The 16,299-nt window shown below is 47.1% G+C and overlaps 1 protein-coding gene across 12 annotated transcripts in view; it reads right to left on the bottom strand.

Moving 5' to 3' along the window:
• LOC147622790 (protein CHROMATIN REMODELING 4-like) overlaps positions 1-16,299 on the bottom strand; it is a 137,502-nt gene that overhangs the window by 107,151 nt on the left and 14,052 nt on the right. For all 12 annotated transcript variants that reach the window (XM_086822417.1, XM_086822420.1, XM_086822422.1 and 9 more), the window contains exons 2-3: positions 1,559-1,634; positions 1,269-1,341 (exon numbers count right to left, since the gene is read on the bottom strand). In XM_086822417.1, the coding sequence (XP_086678543.1) occupies positions 1,269-1,341; positions 1,559-1,622 (137 nt within the window). In that variant the 5' untranslated portion in view covers positions 1,623-1,634. The remainder of the gene's footprint in view (positions 1-1,268; positions 1,342-1,558; positions 1,635-16,299) is intronic.

Below are 16,299 nucleotides of genomic sequence, written 5' to 3'. Positions count from 1 at the left end.
TTGTCACCGCTGAGCTAGAGACTAGACCAACACCACAACCTTGCAGGCATGACTTTTAATTTTGTTATGTACTCTTGAATTATGTAAATATGTATGCATGCATGGATTTATGTAGGTAGGTAGTTAGGTAGGTAGGTAATTACATAGGTATGCTTGCATGTATGTACGTATGCATTCATGTGCGTATTTGCCAAGCCAGACAGATGCTACCTTGTTTTCTTTACATTTTAACTGCAAAAAGAATGTCAACACCTAAGTTAGACTTAGGCAATTTGATATGTGGGCTGATAATGCTTTGTTTTATTTTGTGTTGCACAAGAAGAACGTATGTTCATGGTGTCCAACTATTTGTTACAGGTATTCACCTAGCCATTACCCTTTGCATCTCCATCTAGGGCTGCCCTGACCTCAGATGCTATGACTTTTGGGCCATTACAAAGCTTGACAAAGATCCTCTAACCAAAAGGATGTTTACGGCTAGTAAAGCTGAGATGTGTCGCACTGCCACCCTGCAATTATGCCCTCCACAAAGCTCCAAGCCATCCTACCACAGCATTCTCTAAAATCGATCAAGAAGCTAGCATTCCAAAAAGTTCAAAAGTGGTTGAAGATTCTGTGTTCTCCAATTAAAACAAGTGTATGGAGGAAAAGTAGGAAGTGCAGGGCGGTGGGCCGTGGTTGACTGGCAATACAGGCTGAAAGGTGCAGAGTGGGAGTGAAATAAGAGGGGGGTGTGCATCAAGCAGGAGGGTGCGGGTGTGGGTGCTTCACGCTCAGCTCAGATCCATATCACAAGATCCTCTGCCTGCTTAACCAACTCTTCAAGAAGGTACTCCTTCCCCGCCTCCCTCTCTTCTCTGAGTACTAGTGAAAATTAGACCCCTCCATTCCATGCATAGACGCCTCAACCACAATTGCACAAGCCGTTTAGCAAATGATGACACACACAAGATCACTAATGTCAAGGCACACATAAATTACGATCAACTTGCCCTCATTCACTTGATAATAGGGCTATAACACTGAGCTCTGCATCAAACAACCTAGCTTCAAGAGCACACAAGAACAAATAGCTCTATCTTGGAGCTATAACATTTAGCTCTAACAAAATGCCCATGTTGCTAAGTTGCACAACCTCATCTCCTGGGTGAGAATATGATTTTAGGTCTTCCCTCTTCGATGAAAGCAGAAAAAAATACCAAAGTGAAGGAACGGACGCAACATACTAGAAGAGCTTTTGCAATCAATAAGTAAAACCCAGAACATACTGTGCTAGTGTTTTTGGAAAATCATCTCCTAATCGTCTTTCTGTTGCTTCAAATGACCTCTTCCGTGAGTTATCTACAAAAAAAACAGTGAAGTCTCAGAATTGACTCCCTAAGATTGAAAAGCATAGATAGATAAGGTGCCAAAACCCTTCATCGCTAAGGTCTTTACCTATGCACGCTTATGCATGATGTAAGCAAGCATAAGAAAAATGGATAAGATCGCAACATGAAACAGCTTCAGTACAAACCCCAGATGTTCCAGTATTAAAAGCAGTTTGTCAGAAGCTTACCACAATGCCTTAATACACCATTGCGACTGCTCTCTTTTTTTGAAATCCCAACCTTAGACAGCATTTCTTGATAAGCCTACAAACAAAAAGAAAGAAATTGAGATTGCAGCTTCAAGCAACTGATACCAATGTTTGTACATAGGTACCACAAAAAGAAAGAAAGAAAGAAAAAGAAAGTTATATTAAATGTCTACAAAAGGTCAAATTGGCCTATGAGACCAAAGTGTTACAATGTTTCCATTGATATATCTCATCCTAGATAGTACAAAAATGAAATGAACTGAATGTAAAAGGGTAACAGCTGGGTACAATGATAGAGCTAAGTGATAGATGAGGTAATGTACAGAGCTCGCACCCCTCCCTAGTAGTGGTCCGTGTAGAACATCGGCCATGGGGAAATCAAGGGCAACTGCCAAGAAGCCGCCTAGGTCCACCAAGCCAGATGGCTAAGTGGAAGTTGTCTGGTGCCGCTTTAGGATGTCCTGGCTCTGGATCTCTAGACCAGATGTCTACCGTAGAGGGGGGGGAGCGGGGGGGGGGGGGGGGCACTTGGCACGCTGTAGTACTGCTGCTCACTCCTATGTGACTCCTTTAGTCTATCTCAATGGGATGGCTCTAACGGGTGCATCAGTGATGCTCCTGTCCCCTCCGTCTTTGAAGAAGCTGGTGATAGTCACCTGTCACGAAAGGCCGGAGAGGATCCTCTGGTGTCTGCCCATCTCAAGTAGAAACATACCAAGGCACCTCTGGTTTGGGAAGTTCATAATCTTGGAGAGTGGACCAAAGCCCTCTCGGAAGAGGCAGTGGAATCTCTCCCAAATCTCATAGTATTATTGGGCATCAGTAAATATGGTGCTCCTCTGTCTCCACCTCTGTGTGGCATAATCTGCAAATCATGTCTTGTGGCTCTACTGGCCTGTAGCAATCCTCATGGCATGTGACATGGACGTCCATGTGGGTGGCTCGCCTGATGGCCATCATCGATGAGTCGTCTGAGGGGAGAGAGAGAGAGAGAGAGAGAGAGAGAGAGAGAAAGAGCTTTATTAACGTCTACTAGAGGCCAAAGTCGGCCTATGAGACAAAACAATATACAACTGTCAATGTCCTTTGGGTATCCAGATAATAGAAAAAGGTACAAGGTACAAAGCTGAAAAGCTAAAAACTGAAAAGCTAAGGATCGATGGGAGAGTGGACCATCAAAACTAACAAGGGATGGATGGAGCTCTATCACTAGGGGCTCAATGTGCAGTGCTGTATGCATCGGGTATACAATCATGCTATGCAAATCTAGCTAGCTCCATCCAGTACCATACTGGGGGTGTAGGATGGTGTACATCAATGGGGGAGGGGCATAGACCTCCTGTAGGATCCTCCCTAGATCTGATCGAAAATGTGTGAGCCTCTCCTGGTGGTGGCGAGACCGGATCTCTGAGTGATCTCTATCTAATGAAGTCTGGGGGTCTGGTAGCCTGGTGCTCTCTGTCTCCGTCAAGCTCGGAGATCCTCTGCGCACTGAAGTGTGACGCCCTGTTGTGGTGGTGGTGGGGGTGGTGGCGTAGCTCTCTGAAAGAAATCTGTAATCTGGGACTGCTGCCTACCTCCCTGTGTCATCCATGTCTATAGTAGTGTCTGTCTGTCGCTGTATCTCTATCAGGAACTGCCCGAATCGGCGCTAGTCTGCCGACTCCATGATCTGGCGCAATGAGTGGGGCTCCTTGAAGAAAGTGGGGTATCTCTCTCGGACAGTGCTGTATGCTCTGCGTCTACATACAAAGTGCTCCTCGCTCTTTATCTCCTCCTGATAGAGTTTGCATTTCCTCTCAGTGCGGGGGAGGCGTGATGCTCGACTAGCCTCTATCTCAAGCTGATGTGATGATACTCTAAGCTGAACAATGGCCACTCTGACCCTGTGTGGCATGTATGTATCCATGTATCTAGGTCTCTGTATGAATCCATCCACTGAGATATGCATAAACTGATCTCTGTAGTATAGCATCTTCAGCGGTAGAGGCTGACTGGGTGTAATCCAAGTCTCTTGAGTGTATCGCTGCCATAAATCCTGCCCAAGGACTCTATTCCTCTCATTGTGAGAGAGCTGGATGTGTGGTGCATGTATATCATAGTGGAAAGGTGGCAGGCGATCTATGTTGAGACCATGCTAAGTGAGCCACTGTATCATCTGTGAATACCATGATCTCCTATCTCCACTCTCTAAGCTGCCTGGACGCCTCAAAAGCTCTATGTGAGTCGATCTGATGGCATATCTCTGATCCTCTGTATGAAGCAGATCGTCTGGAAGAGGGCCTCTACTAGCATAGGAGGTAAAGCAAACTCCGCCCGGGCAATGTCATGTGGGACGGAGGGTTTGATGCGGATCATCCATGAGAGCATGAGAATCTGAGGCCTCTCTATCTGAGACCATGTGGAGGGCGAGCCCAGGTGCCCATACTGCCGCAGCATACATCAAAGCAGGGGTGACTAGTGTGTCAAACAACCACCCCTTCGTGCGGGGCTCCTGGAAGTGTGCCTGGTGACACTGTCTCTCTAGCATGGCCAGAGCTGCATACCCTCGTGTGAGTCTATCCCTGGCTGCCTGTGCCATAGTAAATCTTCCTGGCGGAGTCGCAAATGTAATCCCCAAGTACACATATGAGTCTAGCACCTCTACATGTCCTCCTGCTAGTGTGAAGATGGCCTGTCGTCGAACCAGCCCTGAGGTGTGGAAAATCATGACCTTGGTTTTCCCAAGGACCTAGTCACAGGGGACGGAAGGGACGGACGGTTGGAACGGAGGGACGCCAAATCAGGGCAGATCAGCAACGGGGACAGAAGGGCGTCCCCCTGGAGGCGTCCCTCACAAGGGACAGGGAAGGGGACGGCAGCAGGAATGGGGACGGCACTGTGGGGGACGGCAGGGAGTCGTTGCACGCAGTTTGTCTATTTTTTTTTCCCGTTTCTAGCCGTTTGCCTTGGCCATTTCTAGCCGTTTATGGCTGTTTGGCTTGGCCATTTGGGGATGCCTTGAGGCCTGGCCCTTGAGGCTTAGCCCTTGAGGATTGGCCCTTGCCTCTCTCTTGCCTTGGCATTTAGGCTTGGGGCCTTGGGCCTTGAGGCTTGGCCCATGCCTCTCTCTCTTGCCTATCTAATATCTATATAAGAACAAGGCTACAAGGCTACAAGCACATACACACCCCTTCAAGTTTTCAACTTTCAAGGCTTCAAGGCTTCAAACTTCAAAGTTCAAGCAACTCTCTCAACTTTCAAGCCTCAAGCCTCAAGCTACACTCTATGAGTGTATCTACTCTCTCTAGTCTCTCTCACTCAAGCCTCATTTTGATGTACTTCCAAAGTAGAATAGGTGTAGAGTAGCAAAACTTTTAAAAAAAGTATTTTTTGAGTGCCGTTCCCTCCCCCATCCCCGTTCCCTACTTATGGCCGTCCCCCGTCCGTTACCATCCCCGTCCCCCGTTACGTCCCCCGTCCCTTGTGACTATGCCCAAGGTTCACTGTAAGTCCCCTCTGTGTGCAAAAGTCATCGCGTGCATGGAAATGATGCTGTAGTCCCATCCGCGACTCAAAGACCAAAATAATATCATGCATATAGCATAATGTGGACTGTGGTACCTGAGATGTCTACCCCGTCCCCACCACCGTGAACAATGAAGTCAGCCACCTCATCGATGTATAGCCCAAATAGTGTAGGAGAGAGTGGGCATCCTTGCTTCACACCTATGGTGCTAGCAATAACATCAGATAGCCCCCTGGGGCATCGTATGCGCCCGAGGACCTACTCGTATATAGCATAGATGCCCCAAACCATCTCTGATGGGATCCCCAATGACTGGAGACGCTGGAAGAGTCTCTCTCGTGGCACCGTGTCAAATGCTTTGCGGAAATCCACAAAGCAGCAGTATAATCTCCTCTCCCGCGCCCTAGCCTGATCAATCAGACATCTCAGAGTGAATATATGGTCAATAGTGGAGAAAGCTCGTCGGAATCCAGCCTATCCTGGTGCTCTCAGTCCCTCCTTCTCTGCATATGAGCTCAACTCTGCCTCGAGCACTGCACCATAAAGTTTGGCCAATGTATGACCAATCATGATAGTCCTGTAGTTGCTGGGGTCTAGCATGTCTCCCACTTTGTGGAGAGGCACGATGGTGTGCATAATCCACTCAGCTGGTAGGCCCTCCACTAGTGTCCTATTAAAGAGGTGAGCAACAAAGGGTGCCAATGTGTCAACTGCATAAATAAGATGCTCACTCTGTATACCTGTGTGGTCAGCCGATCTCCCATGCTATAACCGGCGGATAGCTCTCTCTACCATCGAGGCGGTAAAGAAAGTAGAGGTGGTAGGGCAGGGCTCCTGTGGTTGTGGTATGGACGGTTGCTGAGGGATATGGTAGAGGCTCTTTGCATATGTGTGCCATGTGTGTGGATCCTCAATCGGGGTACGAGGGCGTGGCTCTCTCATCCTGCGCCATGCAGTGGCTATATCTCTGCTCATGCTCATGAGTAGGTGGTATATATCCTAGTACTGTGCCTCCTCATATGCACGCCTCTTACGGCGTGTGAGGGTCCTTATCTGTTGGCTCGCCTATCTCTGTGTAATGGTCCCCACTGCTCTCTGGGCACGGAGGTGTCTATATAACTCTCTACACTCATCATCATACCACCGATTTTGAGGCATGCTCCCAGATCTATCTGTGTGTGCAATGTGTGTATGATGGGGGAAGCTGCGGGTGGCGGCCGTATGTAGTAGAGATGACAGCTAAGTGGTGAGAGTGTCTAGAGGTGACAGGGGATCCATTTGGAGTAGCCCATCATATACATGATGGTCATATATGTTTGCCAGGTCATGGGTGAAGTAGAAAGTGGCATGCGATGCCTGTGTGGGCTGTGTGGGTGTTGGTGTGGAGCTCGCCAGTGACAGCAAGAGATATGTGTGATCCGCACCAATAGGACGGGGGGGGGAATGGTGAAAGATGTCACTGCCTGTGTGGTCTCCATGGACCCCATGATGTAGTCCACTATGCTACCCGCCCTTGATCGTGGAAAGCATGTCACTGCTCCTGAATCCTGCCACTGTCTCATCCCATTATAAATAACAAGATGTTGTCGGGTCCCCAACTCAAGTAAGTTGTGAGGATTGTATTGTTAATCCCTCATATTGTGTACTAATTACTACTTAAGTACTTAACTTAGAGAACAAGAGACTTCAGGAGAACACTTGAGAGAAGGTTGAATTGAATTGATTAAACTGATTACAATAGGTCTCTTAGATAGGAGATGAAGAGACCCATTTGAAGAGGCATGTCCTTTGACAAAAGGACATGACCATAGACGAAAGGATACAACTTTAGGCCAAGGGATGTGTCTATTCAATGTAGAGGCACAACCATTCATCAAGGAATACAACCATTCGTCGAAGGGAGGTGGCTATTCGATGAGAGAGAATCCCTTGGCTGGTTACTCTTTGCATCTACAACAGGAATCAACAATAAAGAGAGAATCTGATACACACATACGTCACAATCGTGACATTCCCTCCCATTTAAAATAAAGCCCATGTGTCAAATGATAGACATCCGTTTGTCCAAAAACTCCTGAAGAAGATTAGGGTACTGCTGCATGTCTTCATCTGTTTGCCAAGTGGAATCAGACTCATCCAAATCCATCCACTTCACAAGAAATTCTGTAATCAACTTTCCTTCTGTCGTACGTCAAATTACTTCTAGAACAAGGATAATATGGTCATCTTAAATTTCTGGTACATATGAAGATAAGTCTGGAACAAGCGAATCTCCTTGAACATACTGTTTGAGCCAAGAAATGTGAAAAGTCAGATGAACCTTCCCCCATGAAGGTGGAAGTTCCAACTTGTAACTGACAACAACTGAATTTTTCTTAAGAATCTTGAAAGGTCCATAGAAGCGAGGTCGCAACTTTGGAAAAACCGACTTCACTATTTTGTAGCGGTGAGGTGCCACATACAACAGGACCAAATCTCCTTCTTGAAAATCTGCATGTGGACGATGCTTGTTGGCCTGTTTTTGATATTTTTGTTGCACATGGACCAATTTATCTCGAACTTGCACAAGCACATCTTGCATCTCCTGAACCAGCTGATCTGCCAACGCCACTGTGTTGTAAGCACAAGAGGAGTATGCCCATATGCTGCTTGAAATGGAGTTAATCCAATTGCTGAATGATGGGAATTATTATAAGCAAATTCCACGAGTGGCAAATAATCTTCCCATGATGCCAAACGGGCTTGAATGTAATGTCGAATCATTTCTTCCAAAATCTGATTGACTCTTTCAGTCTGTCCATTTGTTTGAGGATGATAGGCTGAACTGAACAACAAATTCGTGCCAAGAGAATTGAACAAAGACGTCAAAAAATGTCCAGTGAACTTTGGATCTCTGTCAGAGATGATGGTCTTCGGCAAACCATGCAATTTGAAGACATGTTGCACAAACAATGACGCCACATCTGGGGCTGAAGCAGCTTTCTTGCAAGGAATGAAATGCGCCATTTTGGAAAATCGATCAACTACCACAAGAATCTGAGCATTGCCTTTGGATGAACGAGGCAAAGTGGTGATAAAATCTATACTGATACTTTCCCATCTCTCATTGGGAACTGGCAAAGGTTGAAGTAAACCTTGAGGAAGTTATCGAGAGGCTTTCATTATCTCACATGAATGACAAGCTTTGACAAATTTGATAACATCGTGCTGCATCTGAGGCCAAAAGTATGTAGCAAACAAAAGCCGATATGTCTTGTTAATACCAAAATGAGCAGCATAAGGAACGTCATGATGCTCTTGAATGAGAATCTTTCGCAATGAAGCATTGTGAGGCACACAAATGCGATCAGAAAAGAACAGCAATTCATCTATGATGGTGTGGGCTGCAAACATGTTCATTTCTGCAGGGCTGGGATTAGAAGATTTGAGAGCACGGAGCGCATCTCCAAAATCTCTATCAGTCAAATACTCATTTTTGAAACAAGCAAGGATTTCCATTTGCACATCTGTGATGGCAAAATTAGTGGCTCGAGGCATGCGGCTCAAAGCATCTGCAACCACATTCTGAAGACCACGAACATACTGGATAGTCATGTGGAAATTAGCCAAGAATTCAACCCATCGGCCTTGTCGAGAGTTCATTACACGCTGAGTGAAAATGTACATCAGAGATTGATGATATGTACGTACAACTGAATCTGCTCCAAGAAGATAATGTCTCCAAGTCCGATAAGCATGCACGATTGCCAAAAACTCCTTATCATACACAGGATACCTGCTTTGAATGGCTGAAAACTTCCTGCTGTCAAAAGCAATGACACGATCATTGTTGCGACGGTCCTGTCGGGACCGATCTCGATTTCTGTTGCCAGAGGATTCGACCTGAGAGGATCCTGCGTCACGATCATTCTGCATCAAAACTCCACCAAAAGCACGATCTGAGACATCTGTCATTACATCAAAGGGCTGGGTGGGATCTGCAATGGCCAAGACCGGGGTTGTCGTCAAGGCATGCTTGAGATCATTGAAGGATTGCTCAGCTTCAGAAGACCACTAAAGTTTGTCCACCTTTGTCAATTCTGTCAGAAATGGTGAGAGGCAAAGGCCAATCCACAATCGCCTGAATCTTCTTAGGATCTACTACAATCCCATTAGCAGAAATGATGTGACCAAGATATTCCACATAATTCTTGAAAAATTCGCTCTTCTTCTGGTTGATGTACAGCACATTGGTGCGTAGTACTTCAAAGACAATCTGTAAATGCTCTTTGCGATCGACCATAGATTGGCTAAAAAACCAGAATATCATCAAGATAAACGATCACAAACTTGTCCAAGTACGGCCCAAAAATTTCGTTCATCAGGGTCATGAAAGTGGCCAGGGCATTGGTTAACCCAAAAGGTATGACCAAGAATTCATAATGGCCATATTTTGTCCGAAAGGCTGTCTTGTATTCATCACCATTACGGATACGAATTTGATGATAGCCGGACTTCAAATCAATCTTGGAAAACACCTTTGCACCAAGCAGCTGGTCGAACAACTCATCGATGTGAGGCAAAGGGAATTTGTTCTTGATTTTGTCAGCTTATTGAGAGCACGGTAATCAATGCAAAGCCGCATTGATCCATCCTTCTTTTTGACAAGCAAAACCGGGGCCCCGAAGGGACTTTTGCTGGGACGGATGTGACCTTTGTCCAACAACTCCTAACTCCTGTAATTGCCTTTGTATCTCCTGAGATTCAGAGTAAGAAACACGTATGGAGCTCGGGTTGGAGGAGGTTGACCTGGGATAAGATCAATCGGGTGATCCACAGCACGACGAGGAGGCAATGTCGTCGGAAGATCATTCGGAAACAGATCCTGAAAAGACCTGAAGAAGGGTTGCTCCAAGTAAGCAGTGACGAGGCTTGAGATTGCTCACTAGTTTCTGCTTCAATCTCCCGTAACATGACCAAGGTTGTTATACAGTCACGTTTGTGGACGAGGCGCTTGACTTGCAGGGCAGAAACAACAGTGATGGGTTTGGCACAGAAAAGGCCACGAAGTTCCAACTCTCGACCATCATGATATAACTGGATTGAATGAGAACGAAAGCTGATCACTGGATCATATCGATACAGCCAAGATTGTCCCAGTATCATGTCATAATGTGACAATGGCATCACTAAAAAATTAAGGTGATCTTGGTAATCTTGAATCTGGAACTGAAGCTGTTGCACCTTTTTGTTACCATTAAGGAAGGAACCATCAACAAGCTCTACTTGAAAAGCATCCACAAAATGTCGGGTCTGCAGGCGAAGCTTGTGAACCAAAGAAGTGCCCACAAAATTAGTGGAACAACCACTGTCCACCAGCACATTGATGGGATGATCGCCAATGAAACCCAGAAGACTAAGGACCTGCTTGGAAAGATTCACCGGAACAGGGTTGGTACTTTGGCCATTAAGCATCAGGGTACTGACAACTTCAGAAACGCGAACATAGCAAGCTGTTTGTTTGTCTTTGTCTTTCAGAGGAGGCGGGTCATGATCAGCATGGTGGCAACTGTCCACCTGAGAATTGCGCCGAGTGTTGGAGGGTTTAGGGCGTTGAGGACATTCATACCACCGGTGATCGCCAGAACAAATTGTACAGAGGCCTGGACGACTAGGTTGGGATGAAGTGGCAGTCGATGAAGAGGTTTGCTATCCTGAAGAGGTTTCTCGCTTGAATTTGCGCCGATCATTGCTACGACGGTCTTGTCGGGACCGATCTCGATTTCTGTTGCCAGAGGATTCGGCCTGAGAGGATCCTGCGTTTGACGCGGGAGCTTGCCCGGAGAAGCGTGACCGGAAGGACTGTTGTCCAGAATATGGTCGCCTAGAGTTTGGTTGTCCAGGATTGGACACTGGGGTTGGCTAGTCCCATTGGGTCGATTCCACTGGTAAGAACGGGGCCGGAGGAAAAGTTCCTGGGGAGACGCTTGTAATCACTGATGCGCTCGACATACGAGATTGCTTCATCCAAGGTGGCAGGATTGTACTTATGGACTTCGTCTTGGATCATGGGTTCAAGCCCGTCAATGAAGCTGTGAAGCTGGTCAGAGGGACTGAGTGTCTCTATCTCGAGAGCCAGTTTTTGAAACTCTGAGATGTAAGCGGCCACGGAGCCAGTTTGACTCAGGCGGCGGAGAGAAGACCTGGCATGAAAGTTCGCATTTGCAGGCTCAAAAGCCTTGCAAAGAGCACGCCGGAATTTATCCCACGTCGGAGTAGACTTGCCATCTGAAATCCTGCGTCGCCACCAAAGGAAGGCGGTATCTTTCAAGAGGGTGCTGGCCAATGCCACCTTTTTATTCTCGGGCAAATCGGTATTTGAGAAATAAACCTCCATCTTGTAGAGCCAGTGATCGATTAACCGCTTATCGCAGCGGCCATTGTAGGGCTCAGGCAACTTGATATCCATCTTTCTTGTCTGCGCTATGGTCATTAATTTATACAAAAGTTTAAGTTCAACATTGTCTACCTCAGCGGTCAGGTCGGGAGGAGTTGAGGGATCATCCTCTTGGCCCACCGAGAATGATGATGATGTTGGTGAACGCGATCGACACACTCGCCGTGACTTCCTAGATCCCTCGCGCTGGTGTTGGTTCCATTGTTGCATGTCTTCCATTTGTGATCGCATGTTCCATTGTTGCATGTCTTCCATTTGTGATCGCATGTTCCATTGTTGCATGTCTTCCATTTGTGATCACATTGATGCCATACCGTCGAAAAGGACCCTTTGCAAGTCCTCCATCTGTTGTTGAAGAGTGGTCATTTGCAAGGCCTTCATCTAAGGATTGGCGGGTGGCACGTTGTCGTGCCAAGTCGACATCTAGAGATATCAGAGAGAGTACTGAGGTGAAGCAGGAAAGGTCCACCCGGGATATAGGATGGAAGAAACAGCTCCGGGAGAGGCAGTAAAACGGGATCCTCATACTCAAAGTCGGGGTCTTCCACTTCCTCATCCTCGGAGGCTACTTCGTTTGCTTCCACTTCCTCATTTGGTTCCACCAAAGGGCTGGGCACCGGAGATAATGGAGTATAATCGGGGACGAAGATCTCGCAGTAGAATGCCACAAGAGGGCACGTGGGAGGCACGTGGCGAGGATATTGCGGAGGCCATCCACACTACACTCTGGAAGAAAGTGTGCCAACTGAGGGTACCATGACAGGAAGTACTCGAAATGAGCAAGGTGCAGTGGCTCGCAGGTGAGGAAAATAGTCCAGATTGCCCAAGTGTGGGGTTCGGTTACATGCGGGCTGCTGACATGTATGCGGTACACCTGTGAGGCCGGGGCTACTGGGATAGGAGAGTCCGGGAGACTTGAAATCCACCCAGCATCGACGGAAAGTGGCACCGGTTCCGGAGTGGAGGCACGCAAAGGGCTGTGTTCGGGAAGGAGAGCCTCGGGAATCTCGTCGATGTAACTCAGGTAGGGGATGTGCATGTAGGGCTCCTCCGGAAAATTGTCCATGAAGCATGCACGTGAATGGCAAGAACGCGCACACAATGTGACATGGGCAGAGCTAGGAGAGAGGATGAAGGCGAAAGTGCAGTCGACGGCATCCTAACAGCCGGGGGCAAGCATCGAACCGCCAACGGAAGAGGGGAGGGGGAGGGCTTCACAACCCACGGGTAGGAAAGGTTTTAGCTCTGATACCGCTGTGAGGATTGTATTGTTAATCCCTCATATTGTGTACTAATTACTACTTAAGTAGAGATGAAGAGACACATTTGAAGAGGCATGTCCTTTGACGAAAGGACATGACCATAGATGAAAGGATACAACTTTAGGCTAAGGGATGTGTCTATTCGATGTAGAGACACAACCATTCATCAAGGGATACAACCATTCGCCGAAGGGAGGTGGCTATTCGATGAAGAGGTACATCCTTTGGCGAAGAGTCGCAACCAGTCGAGGGCAGGGGTTCCCTTGGCTGGTTACTCTTTGCATCTACAACAGGAATCAGCAATGAAGAGAGAATCTGATACACACATACATCACAATCGTGACATAAGTGATGACCATATCTGGTGTTATCCGGCCCCATGTCCTCTGACACCCTACAAGCTCCCATGTCCTCCACCTCTAGTGTGTGCATCACCTCGGGATGCTCGAAATCATAAATGTCGCACTGTCGGCTCTGTGTCCATGCACTAAAGTCCCCCATAAGGAGGACTTCCCCCAGGTTGGAGTAGTGTATGATCTCATCTGAAAGGGCTGCATATGGTGACTCTCCCAATGGCCCTGCGTCCTCCTCCTCCTCTCTACTCTCCTCCTTTGCTGTCATGGCATATCTCGATCCTCTAGGAGAGAAGTAGCATAGAGCAATGTATAACACCCTATCTACCGAGAGCTGCAGTCTGATCCACATGTATCTAGCCTCCTGGTCACATGCTACCACCCGTAGGCGCTCATGTAGCTCTCGCCTAAAGAGTACCGCTATACCTCCAAATCCTCTTGATGTGCTCTGCCGTGTGGTCCCCTTGTGTGTAGACTCCCACTGATAACCCTCTACTTTGGGTAGCCCCCTCTCTAGGCTCTGGTGCGTATCTCTAAGTAGTATGATGTCCCGTCCCTCCATGACCTCCTCCATCCTCCCAGGATGTGTCCGAAGTGCTCCATTGCAGTTCCAAACTGCTGTGTATCTGTGAATCTAGATCCTCCGTAGCCGATGTCCCATAGGCCGCCTGGCGCTAATCGGTGGCCTTGCCATCGATGATGACACGGCCATCGTGATAGAATGCTCTCTTGCCCTCTTTCCGGGCCTGTAGGACTCTCGGCATGCATGTTTTCCTACGTTCTATCTGCATCCTCGTAAGGTCGTCATCCAAATAGATGGGATCTCCCTGTAATCCTTGTAGAATCACCCTCTTCCTCATGAAGGTGAGCCCTCATCCTACAGTTTGCAGGAGAGATGGAGAGGTATATATAGCTATTTGACAAAGCAATACACCCATACCTTTATTAAGTTGTGTGTGTGGAGTCCTAGATTTATAGATGTTATATGCACTATTGTTCTAGTGCTACCACGTGGGCATTCTACAGCTTCTGGACAGTCAGTCACCTTTTTTGATGGGCCACGAGCATGTTGTGAATTTCTGGGACAGTCAGTCACCTTTCCTGATGGACCAAGAGCATGTTGTGAGCCCTAGTCCAAGGGCCAAGTCACAAGGCACCATCTAGGTTTAGGGTCAGTGTCCATTGTGCCTATGGCACAAGTCTATGTAACCCTCTTTGGAAGTAGTATAATGTTGCACTAGCCACCACGCACTTATTAGACTATTTGGTCCGGAGCCTGGGGAAGCCCAAGTGTGTGTCAAGTCCTTGGATGTCCAAGTCCCAAGCAAATGTGTTGTGTCAAAGTGTCAAAAGGCAGCCATTTATATGGTCGAAAGCCTTAGTCTTTGAGGGGCCATGGGCCAGCTTATGGGCACCCTTGGTGACCAAAAATGGGGAGAGGTGAACAATTATTGGGCTGATGGAGGGTACCTATGTAAAGAGACTTTAAGGGCACATCTATTGAGAGCAATCTTAGGGCCAACCCTAGCTCTCGATGCCTACATAAGAGCAACCAGCTAAGGGCATACTTGCAACATGTGAGCTCCAGGGTCAGCAATTAACCCTTGAGTAGCTTGCATCAGCCCCAAAACAGAGGTTCCATTCAGCCCAAAACAGCCCCCAAGGTGTCTCTGTTCACTTTTTAGTGGACAACCAGTTAGTCAATCTTGTTACATCTTGCAATACATGAACAAATACACCTGCAAACAGGTGGCGGGCCCTTAAGCGGGTGGCTGGGACCCAATCGGGTGTACTGTGTGCTATCTCTATCTCTCTATCCCTCCTGGAAATTTCAGCAAGCCCTTTACGCAATCTCTTCTCTATTCCAAAGAATACTTCCGCATACACATATCGCAATACATGTGCCAACTTCCTCCACTATCACCTTCCCTAACCAGTAAAGACCCACTACTGTGTGCCATTCTTGAAGGTCAAATGTCATGGGTAGCCTCATATATGACCAAAGAGAGCTGGTCAGAGAGGACACCCCATCTTCACCTCTATACTCACGCAGGGGGAGGGTTTTCTATCTCTCTATCCCTCCTCTATCATTCCTGCAGATTTCAGCAAGCCCTTTAAGCAATCTCTTCTCTATTCCAAAGAATACTTCCGCATACACATATCACAATACATGTGCTGACTTCCTCCACTATCACCTTCCCTCTAACTAAAAAGACGCACTATTGCGTGCCATTCTTGAAGATCAAATGTCATGGGTAGCCTCATATATGACCAAAGAGAGCTGGACAGAGAGGACACCCCTGCTTCACCTCTATACTGCACCATGGTCATTTAAAATTAAAAGGTGACAATGAATGCAATGTGAGATGGTAGAGGTGACAATGAATGCAAGAGATGCAATGAGAGTTCAGGATACCAAGAGGAACTACAGATGCCAGTGGATACAAATTAATGTCTAAAGGATGAAAATGGAGTACAAGAACGTAAGCTCCTGGAAGAATGGATCTTTTTGATGGGAAGCTTGATATTTTCCCTAGATTTGTCCAGAAAACTTTACTTTTGTAAATATTCTTCTGGCTTAGTAAGGCCTAAATCTTGCAAGTCAGCTGCCTTGAAGCTGGTCAGGCTGCATTAAACATGCTTTTCCTTAGAGAACTTAAAAAGTTTTATGGTTGACCATGAATGTTTGTTTGCCTTGTCCACACATGCCACCTGGCATGCATGCCCGTAAACACACTTGCTCAGCAGCCACCCAACAGCCTGCCCACGTTTCCAAACTGCCCACCCAACCTGCCCAGGCCTGGTCCTGGCTGCTCCCATGTGAGAGCCCATTATCACGGAGATGTTCCTGTCCCGGGAGAGCCCATTATCACGGAGGCTACCTATTTGCTGAACAGGACTGAAACCCTGCAAATCTTCTGATTTGGCTCATATGTCCAGAGATGCATGCCACGAAAACCATGTATCTGTGAGGGCAAAAGAGACCAAAGGACCAAATATATGAGAGATCAGAGCAAATCACACAGCATGCAATGGTGATATATATATAAATGATAAAATCCAGTACAGGACTCTGAACAAGCAGAGTAGTCTGCTGTCCCTAAAACGCAGATAACAGTCCCGAAGTAAGCCTGATGTAAGCGCCGATATATGCCTGATGT

This window comes from Cibotium barometz, chromosome 28 (genome assembly GCF_041138505.1).
Source record: "Cibotium barometz isolate CiBa-2024 chromosome 28, ASM4113850v1, whole genome shotgun sequence".
Lineage (NCBI taxonomy): Eukaryota > Viridiplantae > Streptophyta > Polypodiopsida > Cyatheales > Cibotiaceae > Cibotium > Cibotium barometz.
Note: the sequence above shows the minus strand (reverse complement) of the source record. Positions and strands in the feature narration are given on the sequence as shown.